We start from the raw sequence: 14,679 nt of genomic DNA on the forward strand, positions 1-14,679 counted from the left end.
GGCCACGCCCCTTTCTCTGCCTCCGCTGCGACACCAGCCCCACCCCTCCCTCGTCTGGCCCCGCCCCCAGTGGTGTATCGTTTCCCCCCCCAGCAGGCGCCGGCCCGGCCCCGTCCCGCCCCGCCCGCGCGCTCCACCGGTGCCCCGCGGAGGGCCGGGCTGCCCCGCCCGCCGGGCCGGGGGCCGGGACCGGGACCGGGACCGGGACCGGTGAAGGTGGGGAGGGGGAGGGGGAGGAGTAAGAGGGAAAGGAGGGCGGGCGGGCGAGGGTCCCCCCGCCGCCTCGCTCACCGTCGCGCAGCCTCACGTACGCCAGGCAACGTCATCGGGCCGCGCGGCGACGTTACGTCAGAGAGCGGCGCCAAGGGTGGGGCGAGGCCTGCGCGAGGAAGGAGCGGCCGCGGCCTGCGCGGCCCCGCGGTGTAATGGTGAGTGCGGCCCCGGCCCGGACCCCGGCCTCCGGCCCGGACCCCGGCCCCGCTCTCACTGGTGCTCTCCGCAGAGCCATGGAGCCGGGGCGCCAGACGCTACCGCTGGAGAACGCCTCCATCCTCTCGGAGGGCGCCCTGCAGGACGGGCACCGCCTCTGGATCGGCAACCTCGACCCCAAGATCACCGAGTGAGTGACTGACTGCGCCGCCCCGCACCCCGGCCCGGCCCGGCCCTCCCGAGATCCCCCACCAGCGGCCCCTCCTCCCCCGGCCTCCCGGCCCTCCGCTACCCCGCCCCCAGCAGCCGCAAACCCCCCACCCCCCCCCCGTTACCCCATCAGTGGGGCTGTGTTCCCCCACATCAGCCACATCCCCCCCATTACCCCATCAGTGGGGCCGCATCACCCCCACATCAGCCTCACCACCCCCACCACCCCCATTGCCCCATCAGAGGAGCCGTGTTCCCCCCCCCATCAGCCATGCTGCCCCCCCAAACAGTGCAGTGCCCCCAGACAGTGACACGTCTCCCCACCCCGGTACCCCCACCACTGACTGCTAGCGTTCCTGACCTGTCTCTCCCCAGCCCTGTCTGCCCCCATGGGTCCGAGCACTCCCCAGGCTCCACTGCTGGGGGGCTCGTCCAGGTGTGGGATGGTGGACAGTGTGGGGGACCTGATCTGGGAGTGCCCCTGTGCCCAGGAGAGCAGCACAGGCTGATGTAGTGCACCCAGGTCTTGCCTCTGGCCTGCAGAAAGGGGTGACGGTCACCCACTCAAACAGTCCCAGCTCCCACAGTGCTGAGTGGGCGGCCCTGTGTCAGTTCAGTGCTGTGGCCTGGCAGTGGATGGCCTGAACTGTGTGTATGTGGGGTGTCCCAGGGCTGTGCTGGCCCCACAGACCAAGGGGCTCAGAGGCAGGTGCTTAATTACTGCACACAGCAATCCTCCGAGTCACTGCTTGGGCTGGAAGCCCAGGGGTTGAAAAGGTCTTTGTTTTTCAGACTAGGGAAACATCCGAATTTTAGTTTTGAGACTTTCACGGTGACCAAGACCCTTGTTTAGTTATTTTGCTGGTGGCAGCAGTGGGATGTAGTCTGAACAGAGGAGAGTTACTCGAGTAACTGAGTGGTGATGAGGTAGGGTGTGATGTGACTGGCTGCTGATGGTGGATAAGTGCATATATCAAATGCAAGTGTGTGTGTGTATGCATTTTGTGTTTTCTCCAGACTACAGATAATTATCTTTGGAGCAAACATAATATCTGAGCAGCTAAATTGTCAAGGAAATACGACTTGCTGTCCAATATTTGGATAGTGTGCTGAGAAATCAGGAGGTTGTATTTAAAAAAAAATAAAAGCACACCAAACCAAAACAATTTGGGGTTTATACACGTTCAAGAAACAAGCATTTCTGATTAACTATTGTATATGCCTGTCATGGAATACTTTTTCTTCCTGCTTCTTTTTGTGTGTGTGCAGGTGCTAGGTTTTTATTCTAAATGTGGTTCATCTTAGTGGAGCAGTTTTCTAATAGCCTCTAAATGGAATCATTAATGCATTGTGCTTTTCAGCCATTCAGCTTTGGGTGGTTTCTGCATTAATTACCATTTTTATGCCATAGCTACGTTACTCTGGTTTGTCCGCACTCACTGACCACATAAAATTAGATATAGGGCTTCTTGAGTGTGCTGTTTGCTGGGTCCTTAAAGATTCAAGAAACTGGGTTAGTGTAAGGGGAAGAACAGGGGGTGTCTGTAAATGCCTGGGGTCCTTCACTTCCCAGGGTGATCATTAGTGGTGTTTTTAAAGACCCTTTCAGTCTAGGTTGTTCCTCTGAATCTAGGCCAGACAACTAATTGCTCTATATGGCAAAATTTACTGTTTTCATAGTTTGGGTGAAATGACTTTTGTAGGATTTCAGTCGGCTTCTCGCACGGGCAGGCTGTTCCTTTTTGAATAACCTATTACAGCTGCATGAATTCAGCAGTCTGGGCATGGGGCACGGCTGCCCTCATACCCTCGCTGCCAGGGACTATGTCTAGAGCAGCATCGTGGCTGGGGGCAAGGGCCTTCGTTCTCCAGCAGCATCAAACCTAGAACACTTCCATGCTGCTAAACGTCTGAAGTTTGCCCAGTGATGAGTGACAGTGCTTGTTGCTTACTTCAAGCTTTATAATTCTGTGTCTTGCTTTTAGTTTTTCTTTAAAAATGGCTATTCTCTCCTGCAAACTATATTGTAGTCTCTGTTTCCTTGTGAATAAAAAAAAGAGGAAGATACTTTTAACACATTATCAGTGTAGAGAGAAAGAGTGTGGTTCTGTGTCAGGTCAGTAAGTTTCTATAAATCATCTTGACCCATGCTTTCATATCCTATGGGCTTAGGTCTCTGCTCGTGGTTGCTCAGCTGAATGATCCCTGTTGAGTTTACTAATCACATGACTAAAAGCATACACCTGAAAACTAAGTAGCTGTTTCTTCATTTGCCCCTGCAATTTTTATGTTAGATTTGTTTAAGACGGAGTAAAGCTGACTGAGTTGTTAGCAGGGTTAATAACTGGTTGTGACTTTTTTGAGCAGAAATGAGTTCAGAAAGTCTTGAATTAATCCAAGACTTCCGTTTAGAGAGCAACCTATAGCTGCAATCAAGTGCTAGGGAGTTAATAGGTAACATACACATTTGAGCACAAGCTGCAGTAATAGGAATATATAAACGTGGGGCTGCCCACAAATTACAGCCTGCAAGTTGATGGCTTATAGGAGGTTATTGCACATACTGAGTAACTGTGACTCAAATGGGAGTCTCAAAGGATCTGGAACACTGACATACTGGGCTTTGGTGTGTCTTCTTGTGGTCAGTCCCCCTTACTGGTGATGTTTGTTTGGGTGGCTTCTTTTATCCAGCATCCTCAGAGGATTGTTCTGCCTCTGGAAGAAGATAGTATTAGGAGTCTGCTGAGTGTATTCTTAGCAGCTGGAAGGAGGTGAGCTGCCACCGTAGGACCATGCGGCTGTTCGTGGCGTAGGACATTGTCTCCAGGCACTTCTGATACTGAATGATCCCTGCTGCGGGGCCTGCCGCAGCAGTGCACAACAAGGGCAGCAGATGGTCAGTTCTGGGTTTGGTACCACTGAGCAAGAAAGCCGTGGAGCCCCCTCGCCATCACCGTGAGCATTGCCTGGTGCAGCATGTGGTCCCAGCCGCACAGCAGCATGGGAGTTGTGCTGTGGCACAACAGTTTGTTCATATCACCTCTCAATGCTCCCGTCCTGCAGGGAAAAAACCCATACTTCAGTTACATCTCCCGCGTGGCAAGCAGGGAAGGCCTGCCTCCTCTGCCTATTCCTGTTTGTGAAGCCTTTTGAGATTTTTAAACTTCTGCCTGTCCAAAATGTTATGTTTCCAGCTCTACAGCTACACATACACATTATCTAGTTTCCAGTAGCCTTTGAATGACCATTCATTTTCCACGGGTATGAAATAGCGGGTGTTCAACTTCCTTGTCTGTTCTGCTGCTTGTCTAGGATCCCATCTTGATGAGTCTCACCTAGAAAACAATGTGTGCCTAAGTTGTTGTTACAGACCCCTACTGACTCCCAGTGGGGCAAAATTCTTCGCAATAATAGGTTTTGCATGTGGTCCAGTACCTTTGCAGTATCCTTGGGACAGCATTGTTCAGAGGAAGCCTTGCCTGTGTTTGAATAGCGCTCGGGGTGCCAGGAGGAAGAGTGGAGGAAAAGGAAATGGGGGAGCTGCTGGTTTGTCTCACATTCGCATCAGATGACAGGAAGTGGAAATTGAGGTTGGCTGCGGTGATCCGTACAGCACGGTGGGGCCACATCTGTGTGAATAACTTCCAAGCTCTGGATAACCCAAGTCGTTGCTATAGTAAAGCTTTTCACATGTTCTCACTTTTTTTTTTAAGGCTTCAGGTTTTCCGTGACAGGTCTTCCTTCAGCACTGAAATCCTCTTGGCTTGGAGAACCACTTGTCAAGTTACTGTTAATGCCCTCACTACATTAACAATAACAAATCATAATCACAGCCTGAAACTCTGTTATACAAGACACCAGTTCTGGGCTGTTCCATGAAGATTAGGTGACCTGCAGTTGTAAAAAAAAATTGTGTGCATGGTTAGAAAAGAGTGTTTGCATCACCTACCACCTAAAGATTCCAAATAAGATAGATTACGTAGATTGCTTCTAGACTTTTAATGAAATTTTGTTTTAAAAGAACAGCTGCTACTTTGCTGCTAAGAAAGTATTTTCTGAATGCGGAGGTTCTGAGAAAAAAACCACAAAGCATTCCTTTTACAGGGTAGCCGTGGGGGGTTGTTTGCTGCTAAACAGAATGCAATGAGAATCATCGTTGCCCTTCCACTGCCTCTGTAATTGCCAAAAGGGGAACACCATTCCGGTGGTAAGGGCTTTATTTTCATACTGCTGAAATGGCAAGTGCTTTTTGTAGCAATATGTTTATAGAAACAAATCTGAGGTGCTTCCACATGTTTTGGAGCCTCTGAAAGTTCCACATGTGGGGTTTTAGGGACATCATGTCTCCAAAGTTTACTGGTTTTACTTGCAGGTCTTTGCCTGCTTGTTGGTAGCTTGAGGAGCAATGGTGAGACATGGCTACCATGTAACCAGCTCCTTCTTTCTTCTGCTCTTGCTTTTCTGTCTTGCTTGCCTTTTGAGCAGAGACCGAGGGTGCACAGGCTTCTTGGAAGACCACAGTGCTTCGTCCGTATTCCAAAGGATGTAGGAAGCCTTCCATAATCAATTACAATGTGTTTATTCTCCTGGGAGATAACTTGGCCCATCTGCACTGCTCGTCTGAACACTTGCTGCACCTTCACCTCTTTAAAAGTGCATATCCTGAATGTCCACCATGACCCATCCTGTGAGATGACTCACATTCCTGGAACTTTCTTGCCTGGCTTCTGACCCTTAACAAAGGGCTATGGCCCTTTTCAAACATCCTATCAGGCTTTATTAGGAAAAATGTTGTCTGCCCTTTCCATTTGGACTGTCCCTAAGGTTGCCTGATGCGTTTGGCTGTCTTGGGCCACTGCTGGTCATTCATGCCTGGACATGCAAGGTTTCATCCAACGCCTGGTGGCCCATGTGCACGTTGAGTTATCCTGGCAGGCTTTCAGAGCACTGTTATCTTGCAAGCTGAAAACTGGGCTTACACCTTGTGGCTCGCTGACGGACGCTGTGTAGCTGACCAGGAGAAGATGAGTCCTGACTAACACAAGCTTAATAAACCCTAAGACAATTCTTAAACTCCTGGGATGGGGGTCAGGCAGTGAAGTAGTAACAGGTGTCGTTTTCCTGCTAGGTCAGCTAGTGTTAAACACTTCAATCCCAGGGCAGCACAAAAAGCTGCAAAGAACTTTCAGGATTAGATGTGGCCTGTACAACAAATGTGCTCCTAATTTTAGGTTGCTCAGTGCACTAGATACTAAACAGACAGATTTACTCTGGCTTTTCCCAGTTTTATTGAAAACAGCAGACTCCCCACTGGATGGCAGGACGATAATTGGCTAAATAAGTGTCTGACTTCCCTGTGCATGTCTCTGAAAAGCTGTTCGAGCCAGAAGCACTGGCAGATTTGGCCTGGATGATACTGAGATGTGTCCAGTGCCTCTTTTTGCCTGGTCTACTGTCAGTTACTGGTTGCAGTTTGTTCTGCTTACTCTTCTGTCTTCCTGCTCTCCCAGCTCTGCCAGGCCAGTGGGAGAGTGGCTGCATTTCTGTATGATCTAGCCTCGTCCTTGTCAGTGCGCTGATACTGCTTGGCACCGGGAAGGGATGGGACTGGCAGTGCTTGCACAGGGAAAGGGAGGGCAGCAAGAATAACGGGGATCCTGAGGGGCACAGGATGCTGTGGACTGTGGGCTAGGACTGCTTGTGCAGGGAGAGGGAATGGAGCTTCAGATGGTCACATCAGAGCTGGGGAGGGGGACACTGTTTATGCTTGAAAGTAGGTGTCATTTAGAGAAGCAGGAGGCAAAGCTCTCCCAGACTCCTAGCAAAACATTGCATAATTGTCCAAAAGGCAACTGTTAATAGATCTTCTGCATGCCCTACAGCTGGCACCGCTGCGAGGGAAGCTTTGTGCCTGGGCGTTTTAGAGCAGTCACTGATAATGCAGCTCAGAGCTATGGATGCTGCAGGGTTGCTGCAAAGGGCACCCACCTCTGTGGGTAGTTGGGAATACATGTATGACACAACCGAACTGTTTATGCAACTGAGTGTGTGTGTTTGTCAGGGAGTTTCTCTCTCTTCCTCCCCCCCCCCCCCCCGCCTTGTTTTCAGAGTGGTGGAAGGTTTTACAAATGTCTTCTCTCCCCTTCAGATATCACCTTCTCAAACTCCTTCAGAAGTTTGGCAAAGTAAAGCAATTTGACTTTCTCTTTCACAAGTCTGGTGCTCTGGAGGGGCAGCCAAGGGGTTACTGTTTTGTGAACTTTGAGACCAAACAGGTATGTTGCTTTTATCTAAAACTCTCATTTAAATGACTGGCTTTTTTCCCCATCTTTTTTTTTTTTATGTCAATATAAAGCTGAAACAGGAAGGGATAAGTTAAATACCTTGTCTACACAAACCCACAGACTCTAACAGCCCCACTCTGTGACAGCCGTTCTGCGACTGCTCCTGGAAGTAGCAACAGTGATTTCCTTTGTCCTGTGCTGTCTTTTCCTGAATGCTGCTTTCTAATGCTAATCGGAAAGGGCTAGTTCTTTGGTCCACTTCTGTACTGAGCTCATGGAGTTGTGCAGTGGCGATTCTGTGATCCACTCAGAGCCTCGGATCAGCCTGCCAGACCACCTGAAATCCAGAACCACTCTGAAGCCCTCCTAGTTTTTCTTTGGCTTTGTGAATGCACAGATACCAACTTGTGTGATGCTGCCAGATGCATGACATGACAAATCTGCAGCACCCTGGTGTGAACTGCCCCTGGCTGTCCCTCTGGGGCTTTAGCTCTTGTACAAATCGAAATTTCCAGTCATGCTCCCCTGTAGCATCAGAGCTGTAGTTATTTTGCCATAATTCTGCTAGAATTGTTCAAAAGTTAAGAACAGCAGCGTGTTTGGAGACTGCTTGCGGCTGTATGCCCTCATGTTTTTTGCTGTGCAGGTGCTGGTAAGGATGTCGGAAGACACTGTGCGTTAGCTCTAGAGCTAGGCTGGAATGGTTATTTATGGCCAGGTGGAAGAGCATTGTGACATAAATTTTCAACTGTTGTAAATCAAGTTTTATAGGAGTGTCTTGAAGCTGAGATTCCGCTGCTGAGCCTAGATCAGGACAGAGTGGATAATTCCCCCTGTGCGGATGAGCAGGATCTGGAATAAGCATAGATAGGTGCTAATGAATTACATGTAATCACTGTAATCAGTCACAGTATTTTATAGGGAAATTCCTGTAGCATAAACTTCCCTCAGAATGCTCTTCCAGTGGCCTCTACATTTGGTGCTTTCAAATTCCTGGTCTTTTTTCCCCATTTCTTCCCCCCAAAACATGTGAAAGAATCAGCCTTATTGGTTTATAAAAGTCTGGTTCCTCAGATGGATGTTGGTGTCTCCTGAGATACCCCTGGATTGGGATACAATGGGATAAACTTTCTTTGCTGTCATTAGCTGTTCTTACAGAAAACTGATTTACAAAGAAGAAAAGGCACTTTACATCTGAGTCGGTTTTGACTAAAGACTTGGTTTGTTTATTGAACTGTCTTCCTGTGCCTCCTGTGCAGGAAGCAGAAAAGGCGATCCAATGTCTCAATGGGAAGCTGGCCCTTTCCAAGAAATTGGTGGTGCGGTGGGCACATGCACAAGTCAAGGTAAGCTGCTCGGTGTAAACAAGAACTGCTTTTTATTTTGCAAAATTGAAAAGTTTTAGTATTAAGGAATGATTCTTGTCAAGGCTATCTTAGCCTGGCAAGATAATTTCAGTCTGTTCTAGGAACTAACTCTCATAGATACGGTATTAAAAATCTGCTGTTTCTCCTGTTTACCTAAACCATGCTGGATTTGCTGTGCGTAAGAATAGGCTGTTTTACCTGTTGTTCTTTGTAAGGGAGTTTCTGATCAGAGCAATATGAACAGATTACTTCTATAAATGTCCACATTTTAACTTTTCCCAAGCTTAACTGAGTGATTGGCTGAAAGTTTTTTCTATCCTTCCCTTTGTGGTTTTGCTCCCTTTTTGGATCGGAGACGCATGGAAATTCCCAATTACTCAGTACTCTGTTGCTTTGTTCCACTTCTGAAAGCACTTATGTGGCAGCAGCTCTAATTACTTCTGACTTTAAAGCAACATATTTCACATCTAAGCTAAATATCCTTTTAATGCTTGGTCTGTTGCACAAAACATCAAGTTTTTAATGTTAATGTAGGCAGTACCTTCTGAAACATCTTTTTTTTTTTAATTTTTTAAAAACTCTTGTCTTGTTTCTCCTGCAGTTATTTACTGTCTGGTATTTGGGAAATTTATTCTTAATAACTTCCTTTGCAGAGAAATGGATTTGGGGGGACCCAGGGAGGAGCTTCTTGTTGCTATTTGCCTTTGGGCAGTTTTCTTTTAGCATGTGTTGATTATCTTACAAGCAGCGTTCTACCCTTTCTCTTATCAAGTATACTAGTGCATCTGTTTTGGATGCTAAAAAAAACCCAGAACAAACCAGGTATCTCTGTTAGAGGAGACCATGTTGTTTTAATTATTGGCTTCGAGGGCTCTGGGCTCTTCTCAGCACATCCAAGCTTGTGCAGATCCAGTCTCCATTTTCCTTAGCTCTGTAGCTACTAGAGCGCCACGTGCGTCTGGATGCCTGAAGAATGATCAGGCCATAAAAGGAATTTCAGCCAGAGGAGTGTCTGCTCCACTGGGAGTTCAGTGGGGTAGTGCAGTGCTTGGCTGGCCGGGGCATGGTGAAGAACATGGACACATAATCAGTTCTGCTCCATGGCATTTTCTGATCTGTGAATGGAAAGATTTAACAACACAAAACTTGGGCTTATTGTAACAAGTGTTTATTTTAGACAATACCAGCACCGTGCTAAGTAGTTTTAAGATGAGCAGCCAAGGCTTACCAGACACTGTCAGTTTGAGCAGCTCTGCTGAAAAACAAACCTGACTTTGTGCCAAGTGAAATAAGGAAGCAGAATGCTGCGAATAGTTCAGGAGGCCTGTTGCTCACAGAGATGACAGACTCACAAGCTGCTTTCTGCAGAAAGGAGGTGGTTCCTATCTGGTCTTTTTTTATTCTCTCTCCCAGCACAGCATGATTCTGTGCAGTCGTGTGCTTGGGTTACCTTCTGGCTCTGCACAATATCTGTGTAAAGAGCTTAGCGATACAGTACAGTAGTTACCTTGAAATATACCATCTTTATGTCATGGCTTAGATAAAGGGGAACAATAAATGGTAGGATAGGATAATGTTTAAGGTTCAGTTCAGGTATCACTCTACATTCCATGTTGGTACTAAACAAATATTATGGTTGGGATTTCAGTGTTTGACCACCAAAACCATTCCTAGCAAAAGCTTTACAAAATCTGAGGAGATGTTAATACAACTTCAAAGCGTATCTGTGGGCAAATGTTTCCTTGTTTGTAATTCCAGCTGACTTCAACCCTTGGTCTCTTGTTCACAGAGATATGATCACAATAAGAATGAGAAGATCCTTCCAATTAGCCTGGAGCCATCTTCCAGCACGGAGCCGCCCCAGTCTAACCTAAGGTAGGAGATGGGGTGGGTGAGAGGTGACCAAACTATGGGAGTGGCAGGGCACTAACTTCTTCAGTAAAATCCGGAGTTGTTGGCATTATCTTTGTGCTAAAAACACAACATGGCAGAAAAGCAGGTTTCAGAAGGGCAGCATGCTGCAAAGTAACTAATTCGATGTGGGACACTTCACATCTGAAGTTCATTTTCTGACGTGTGAAGCTAGGGCGGTAGGAGGGAAAAGAGGTGAGGAGAGGAACTGGGAATGCGTAACATTCCAGCTCCTTTGGCCAGAATGTGCTTTACACTTCATATGAATTTTGGTGAGAGGTTTTGTACTGTACTAATTTCATTAAGCACCATGCCTATGAGCAAGAACTTTGATTATCGTGGCAAAAGATTAAAACAAAATCACAAGTAGTACTTCACATAAAACTAATTTTTTCTTTTTAATTGATGGTGGGTCTTCTCTGTGGGATGCAGTTAAATTCTCCAACCTCTCCGTTTACCTGAAGCCCATAGTGCGGTTTTGCCAATTCACAGTTTGGTTGAAAGGGTGTGTGAGTTTCCTCTGCGTTCTGTCAGCGGAACCCTAAAAGGAACCAGGACTGGGGATAATAAATTTGCGTACAGATAAAATGAGCTTGGAATTCAGAAGTAACGTGCTAGGAAGCAACGAGCAGAGAGGCTTGAGTCGTGCAGATTGTTAGCTACGTTCGTGGTATGAAGGAGTTGTTTTAGTGAGGATGGATGCTGCAAGAAGCCACAGTGGAGAAGGGAACATTCCTCGGTCCGTACCCGATGGAGCAGAGTGAATAACGGAAGTCCTAGGAATTTGAGGTGTAACCTGGGATAGCTTCTCCCTTTGGGATAAACCCTGCTAATGCTGAAATAATGTTTCTTCCTGACCTAATTAGAGTCTGGGGTTTTCCCATCCCGAGCAGTCTTGTAGCTGGGAGGAAGTCTGGCTTTCATTTCTCTGCTGTTTCCAGCAGCCTCGTCTGAGCTGCGCGCTGCTGCACATGCTCAGACCTCTCTAAATGACATCATTTTACATGAAGTAGGAAGCCTTGTTGTGTACTTGTCTCGCTCAGTGTCCTCAAGAAAGTGCTGAGTAGGTGCAAGGACTGTTATTTTGTGGTGCTGTGATATATCTTGGAGGAGCAAATCCGTGCTGAGGATTGAAATGAAGTAGCGTGGGCTTTAAGGAGTAGATTCCTGCCTCCCAACTTCACGCTGCTTGTGACTGCAGTGATGGGGGCTGCGTAGCCCCTCCTCGTGTGACTAAGTATTTGCATGCCAGCATCATCTCCGGGTTGCTGTAGTCTGATTCCATGCTAAGATCAAGCTCAATTTCTCTTCTGCTTTTCATCTTTGCAGTGTCAGTGCAAAAATAAAGGCCATTGAAGCCAAGCTGAAAATGATGGCAGAAAATCCAGATGCAGAATACCCTGCAGCACCTGTTTATTCTTACTTCAAACCGCCAGATAAGAAAAGGACTACTCCTTATTCCAGAGCTGCCTGGAGATCTAGAAGATGATGCTTACGAATGGATAATGGTAGCAAGAAACACTGCTTTGTACACCTGGAGTCCTCCAATGCTTTTGTACTTTGTAGAGTGAGAAGGATGCCGCCACCCGAGCACACGGCCACTGTATGTGGCCCGGTGTTTGTAACACCTTAGGTGGTCTGCTGAATACTCCTTACTGCCAGTGCAGCTTGACAGCTGAACGCTGTTCAGAAAAGTAGGTTCCCTTCAAAGCCTCTGATGAACACGCAGACAACCTCTCGTTAGTGTGCATTCATTAGCAAGATTAGAAACAGTAACCAGCGTATGGAGTAAAGCACATCCAAAAATACTCCATTTAACTGATTACTTTTTAAAGTATTTTTGAACAAAAAATATTCTGATCTGTGTTTTTAATGGAGGGGAAGCACTTGGTTTTGATTAACGTTCTGTAGTTACCATGGAAAACTTTTTCATCTCAATAAATCCATTTTAAATAGATTTTGCAACATTTTTAGTAACTGTACATGCAATATTTTATATGCACCAAAGCCAATTTATTTTGCATTTCGATTTGCAAACTTCTAAAGATATGACTTTATGCTGTGATACCCCTAAGATAAGTCATGACACAGCACAGGTATTTTCAGCATCATTTAGGCTGTAGGTATGTGCCTCCATGTAGGAATTAGTGCATTCACATGCCACTGAGGTCTGCTCTGCACCGTAAGCTTCAGAGCGCAGCAGTGGCCTCTCCAATGCCAGCGTTCAGTAATCGCCTTCGGTGGTAGCTCCTCGTAAACCAGACGTGACAACGTGAGAGTAGCGCTCCAGCCTCAGAGGCGTCTGTCAGTGCGTGACCTCAGCGCTTGCCCAGCAGCCAGACCAAGGGGGCCGGTGGCCGTAAAGTGGCCCAAACGTTTGTGGCGAAATGGTTCTGCTGCACGCTGAGGAGTGCCTGCACCAGGTGCTTCATTTACAAGTCTGATGGATGGCGTTTCACTTAAGCTGTTTGATCTGCAGTGCATTCTTCTCCCTAAAGGTTTATCTGCAAAATAGAAATCTGAGGCAAAAAACGTTGTCTGGCAGCGTTTTCTCCTTACTCCGCGCAGTGCTGTGACTGTGCGTGAGGGGGATGTCCGAGAATGTGTGCGCTAGGGTCCAGGAGATACTGGTCTGATTTTGCCCGATGTCAGCTCTCTCTAGCCCTTTGTATGGTGAATCCTTACCTTGTCGGTCACTCCTGAGTTGCTTCCCCAAGCTGGTTAACGGTGGTCTCAAACGAGAGGAGGAAAACAGTTTTTAAACAGCCCCTCGTTTCTGTACGCAGGTGTTGCTCACTGGCACAGCAAAGTAAGGTTTGTATTCCTGAAGCGACACACCTACCTCCAAGCAGAGCACACTTCCTGCTGCCGAACCGAGCACCTGGAATGGAGCTGTGCATGTGTGTGATGGATGGATTGTTAAAAGCCTGAATTGTTCAAAAGTAGGTCTTGTGCTGTTAAATATTTGCTTTCTAGTTTTTTGGGTACCTGAGTAAAGAGAAAAGTAGTACCACTGGGAGTTTGTACCCCTATGAATGTCAATAACACCCGTTTACATTCCTCTGTGAACAGCCTGTGTTTTGTTCTTGCGTGGTCTAACGTTTGTAGTCCTCCGCGTCTGTATCTCTGTTACTTAGAACAGCAATCAATTCTATTTCTATTAGGAATTTAGAAAATACCTAGATTCAAATCGGGTGCGTGGTTGTGTTCCCATCAGAAACCTACTTTGCTATTTATTTGTATTTAAATACAATTTGTTGAAATTCTTGCGGCTCTAAATAAACATTTAAAATGCATGTTTTCCTCCAGGAAAGTGAGGGTGGCAAGCAGGAAGTGAGGGTGGTAAATACTTGGCATCAGCCGAAGTCCACTGGTACAAATCTGGGTACAATAGCAGTAGTCTTTTTTTTTTCTTCACTAACAGAAGTGCCTTGTCTGTCATTTGGCCAGACTCAGACCTGGGGGAGCTTTATTGCAGGTCGGCGTTTGTGTCGGTCATTCCCGCCGCCACCGGCCTGGCAGGCGCTCGTGCTGGCTGCGCTTCCCAGGAACGCTGCGGCTTCCCGAAGATCCGGTGCCTCTTTGGCCGCCGGCAGCGATAGCCCAGCAAAACCAGAGAGTTTCTAACCCTGGAGCTGGGGGAGGTGAATGCTCAGTAATGTTTCTCATGAGCGGCAGCTCTGGGGCTTTGCCCATCAACCATCATAAAGTAGGTTTGAAAAGCACTGGGAAGCGGGACCTCGCTTTGGTGGAGGATGCGGCCGGCTCTGAAGCCGTAAGTATGAGGTTGGCAGGCTGGTGCTGGGAAGGAGAGCTGGCCTTGACACCCGGCTCCCCTGAGGAGCCGGCGTGGGGCTGTTCCTTACCTCTGGTGTACGGTCCTAACCTACAGAGGGGTTTCTTTGCTTCCCCTGCATTTCCAGCAAATCCCTGGGGGTGAGGTGGGTGTATTTCAACAACCTTCCTGCCTATACTGAGAGTCCTTCACTGGGACGGGTATAAAATCATGCCTTCACTCGTGAGAACATACACCGTGCCTAACCCCAAATCCCGGGGCTCTGGCACGGTTGCTCCCTGACACGCAGCCTCCTTGTCGCTGCCTCGCAGGAGCTCCAGCGCTGGTGGGAGGCAGCATGTTGGGGAGAAAGAAAGGGGATGAAGTTGATGCCAATACCCAGCAACTCTGTCGCTTTGCATTCCCTGAGCACCGCGCGGGCCAAGTTCTGGGGCAGGCAGCTGAGCAACTCGCGCTTTGGAGATCATCCCGCTCGCAGCAGGCAGTGAGGGCGGGAGAGCGGCTGCCCACAGCGCCAAGACTTGATCCCGAGGCTGGGGAAGGGCAGAGGCTGGGCTGAAGCCACCCCCTTCCTAACCCTGTTCTGCCTTTGCAGTGCTCAGAGCACCTGGTCTGTAATGATAAGAGCAAGCTGTCAGTGTTCCCGTGCTGCGGTGTGCCGTGGCAGCGGCCCTGCGCCGCG

At 48.0% G+C, this 14,679-nt stretch overlaps 1 protein-coding gene across 3 annotated transcripts; it reads left to right on the plus strand.

Moving 5' to 3' along the window:
- Nucleotides 1-198: 198 nt before the first annotated feature.
- On the plus strand, nucleotides 199-13,270 carry RBM18 (RNA binding motif protein 18). 3 transcript variants are annotated; one of them, XM_064468598.1, is made up of 6 exons: nucleotides 199-216; nucleotides 503-619; nucleotides 6,788-6,914; nucleotides 8,183-8,269; nucleotides 10,080-10,165; nucleotides 11,531-13,270. In XM_064468598.1, the coding sequence occupies exons 2-6, from the start codon at nucleotides 507-509 to the stop codon at nucleotides 11,688-11,690; spliced, it is 573 nt and encodes a 190-aa protein (XP_064324668.1). In that variant the 5' UTR covers nucleotides 199-216; nucleotides 503-506; the 3' UTR covers nucleotides 11,691-13,270. The 3 variants fall into 3 exon arrangements, with proteins under 3 accessions (XP_064324668.1, XP_064324666.1, XP_064324667.1); XM_064468597.1 differs by lacking the exon at nucleotides 199-216 and adding an exon at nucleotides 231-428; XM_064468596.1 differs by lacking the exon at nucleotides 199-216 and having other exon boundaries at nucleotides 230-619.
- Nucleotides 13,271-14,679: the final 1,409 nt, after the last annotated feature.

This window comes from Phalacrocorax carbo, chromosome 18 (genome assembly GCF_963921805.1).
Source record: "Phalacrocorax carbo chromosome 18, bPhaCar2.1, whole genome shotgun sequence".
Taxonomy (NCBI): Eukaryota; Metazoa; Chordata; class Aves; order Suliformes; family Phalacrocoracidae; genus Phalacrocorax; species Phalacrocorax carbo.

Bases quoted from the DNA above. Each gene is read 5' to 3' on its own strand.
- RBM18 (XM_064468596.1), top strand. From the start codon at position 426: ATGGTGAGTGCGGCCCCGGCCCGGACCCCGGCCTCCGGCCCGGACCCC. The intron at 620-6,787 runs GTGAGTGACTGA...TCTCCCCTTCAG, and splicing joins CTCGACCCCAAGATCACCGA to ATATCACCTTCTCAAACTCC. The intron at 6,915-8,182 runs GTATGTTGCTTT...CCTCCTGTGCAG, and splicing joins TGAACTTTGAGACCAAACAG to GAAGCAGAAAAGGCGATCCA.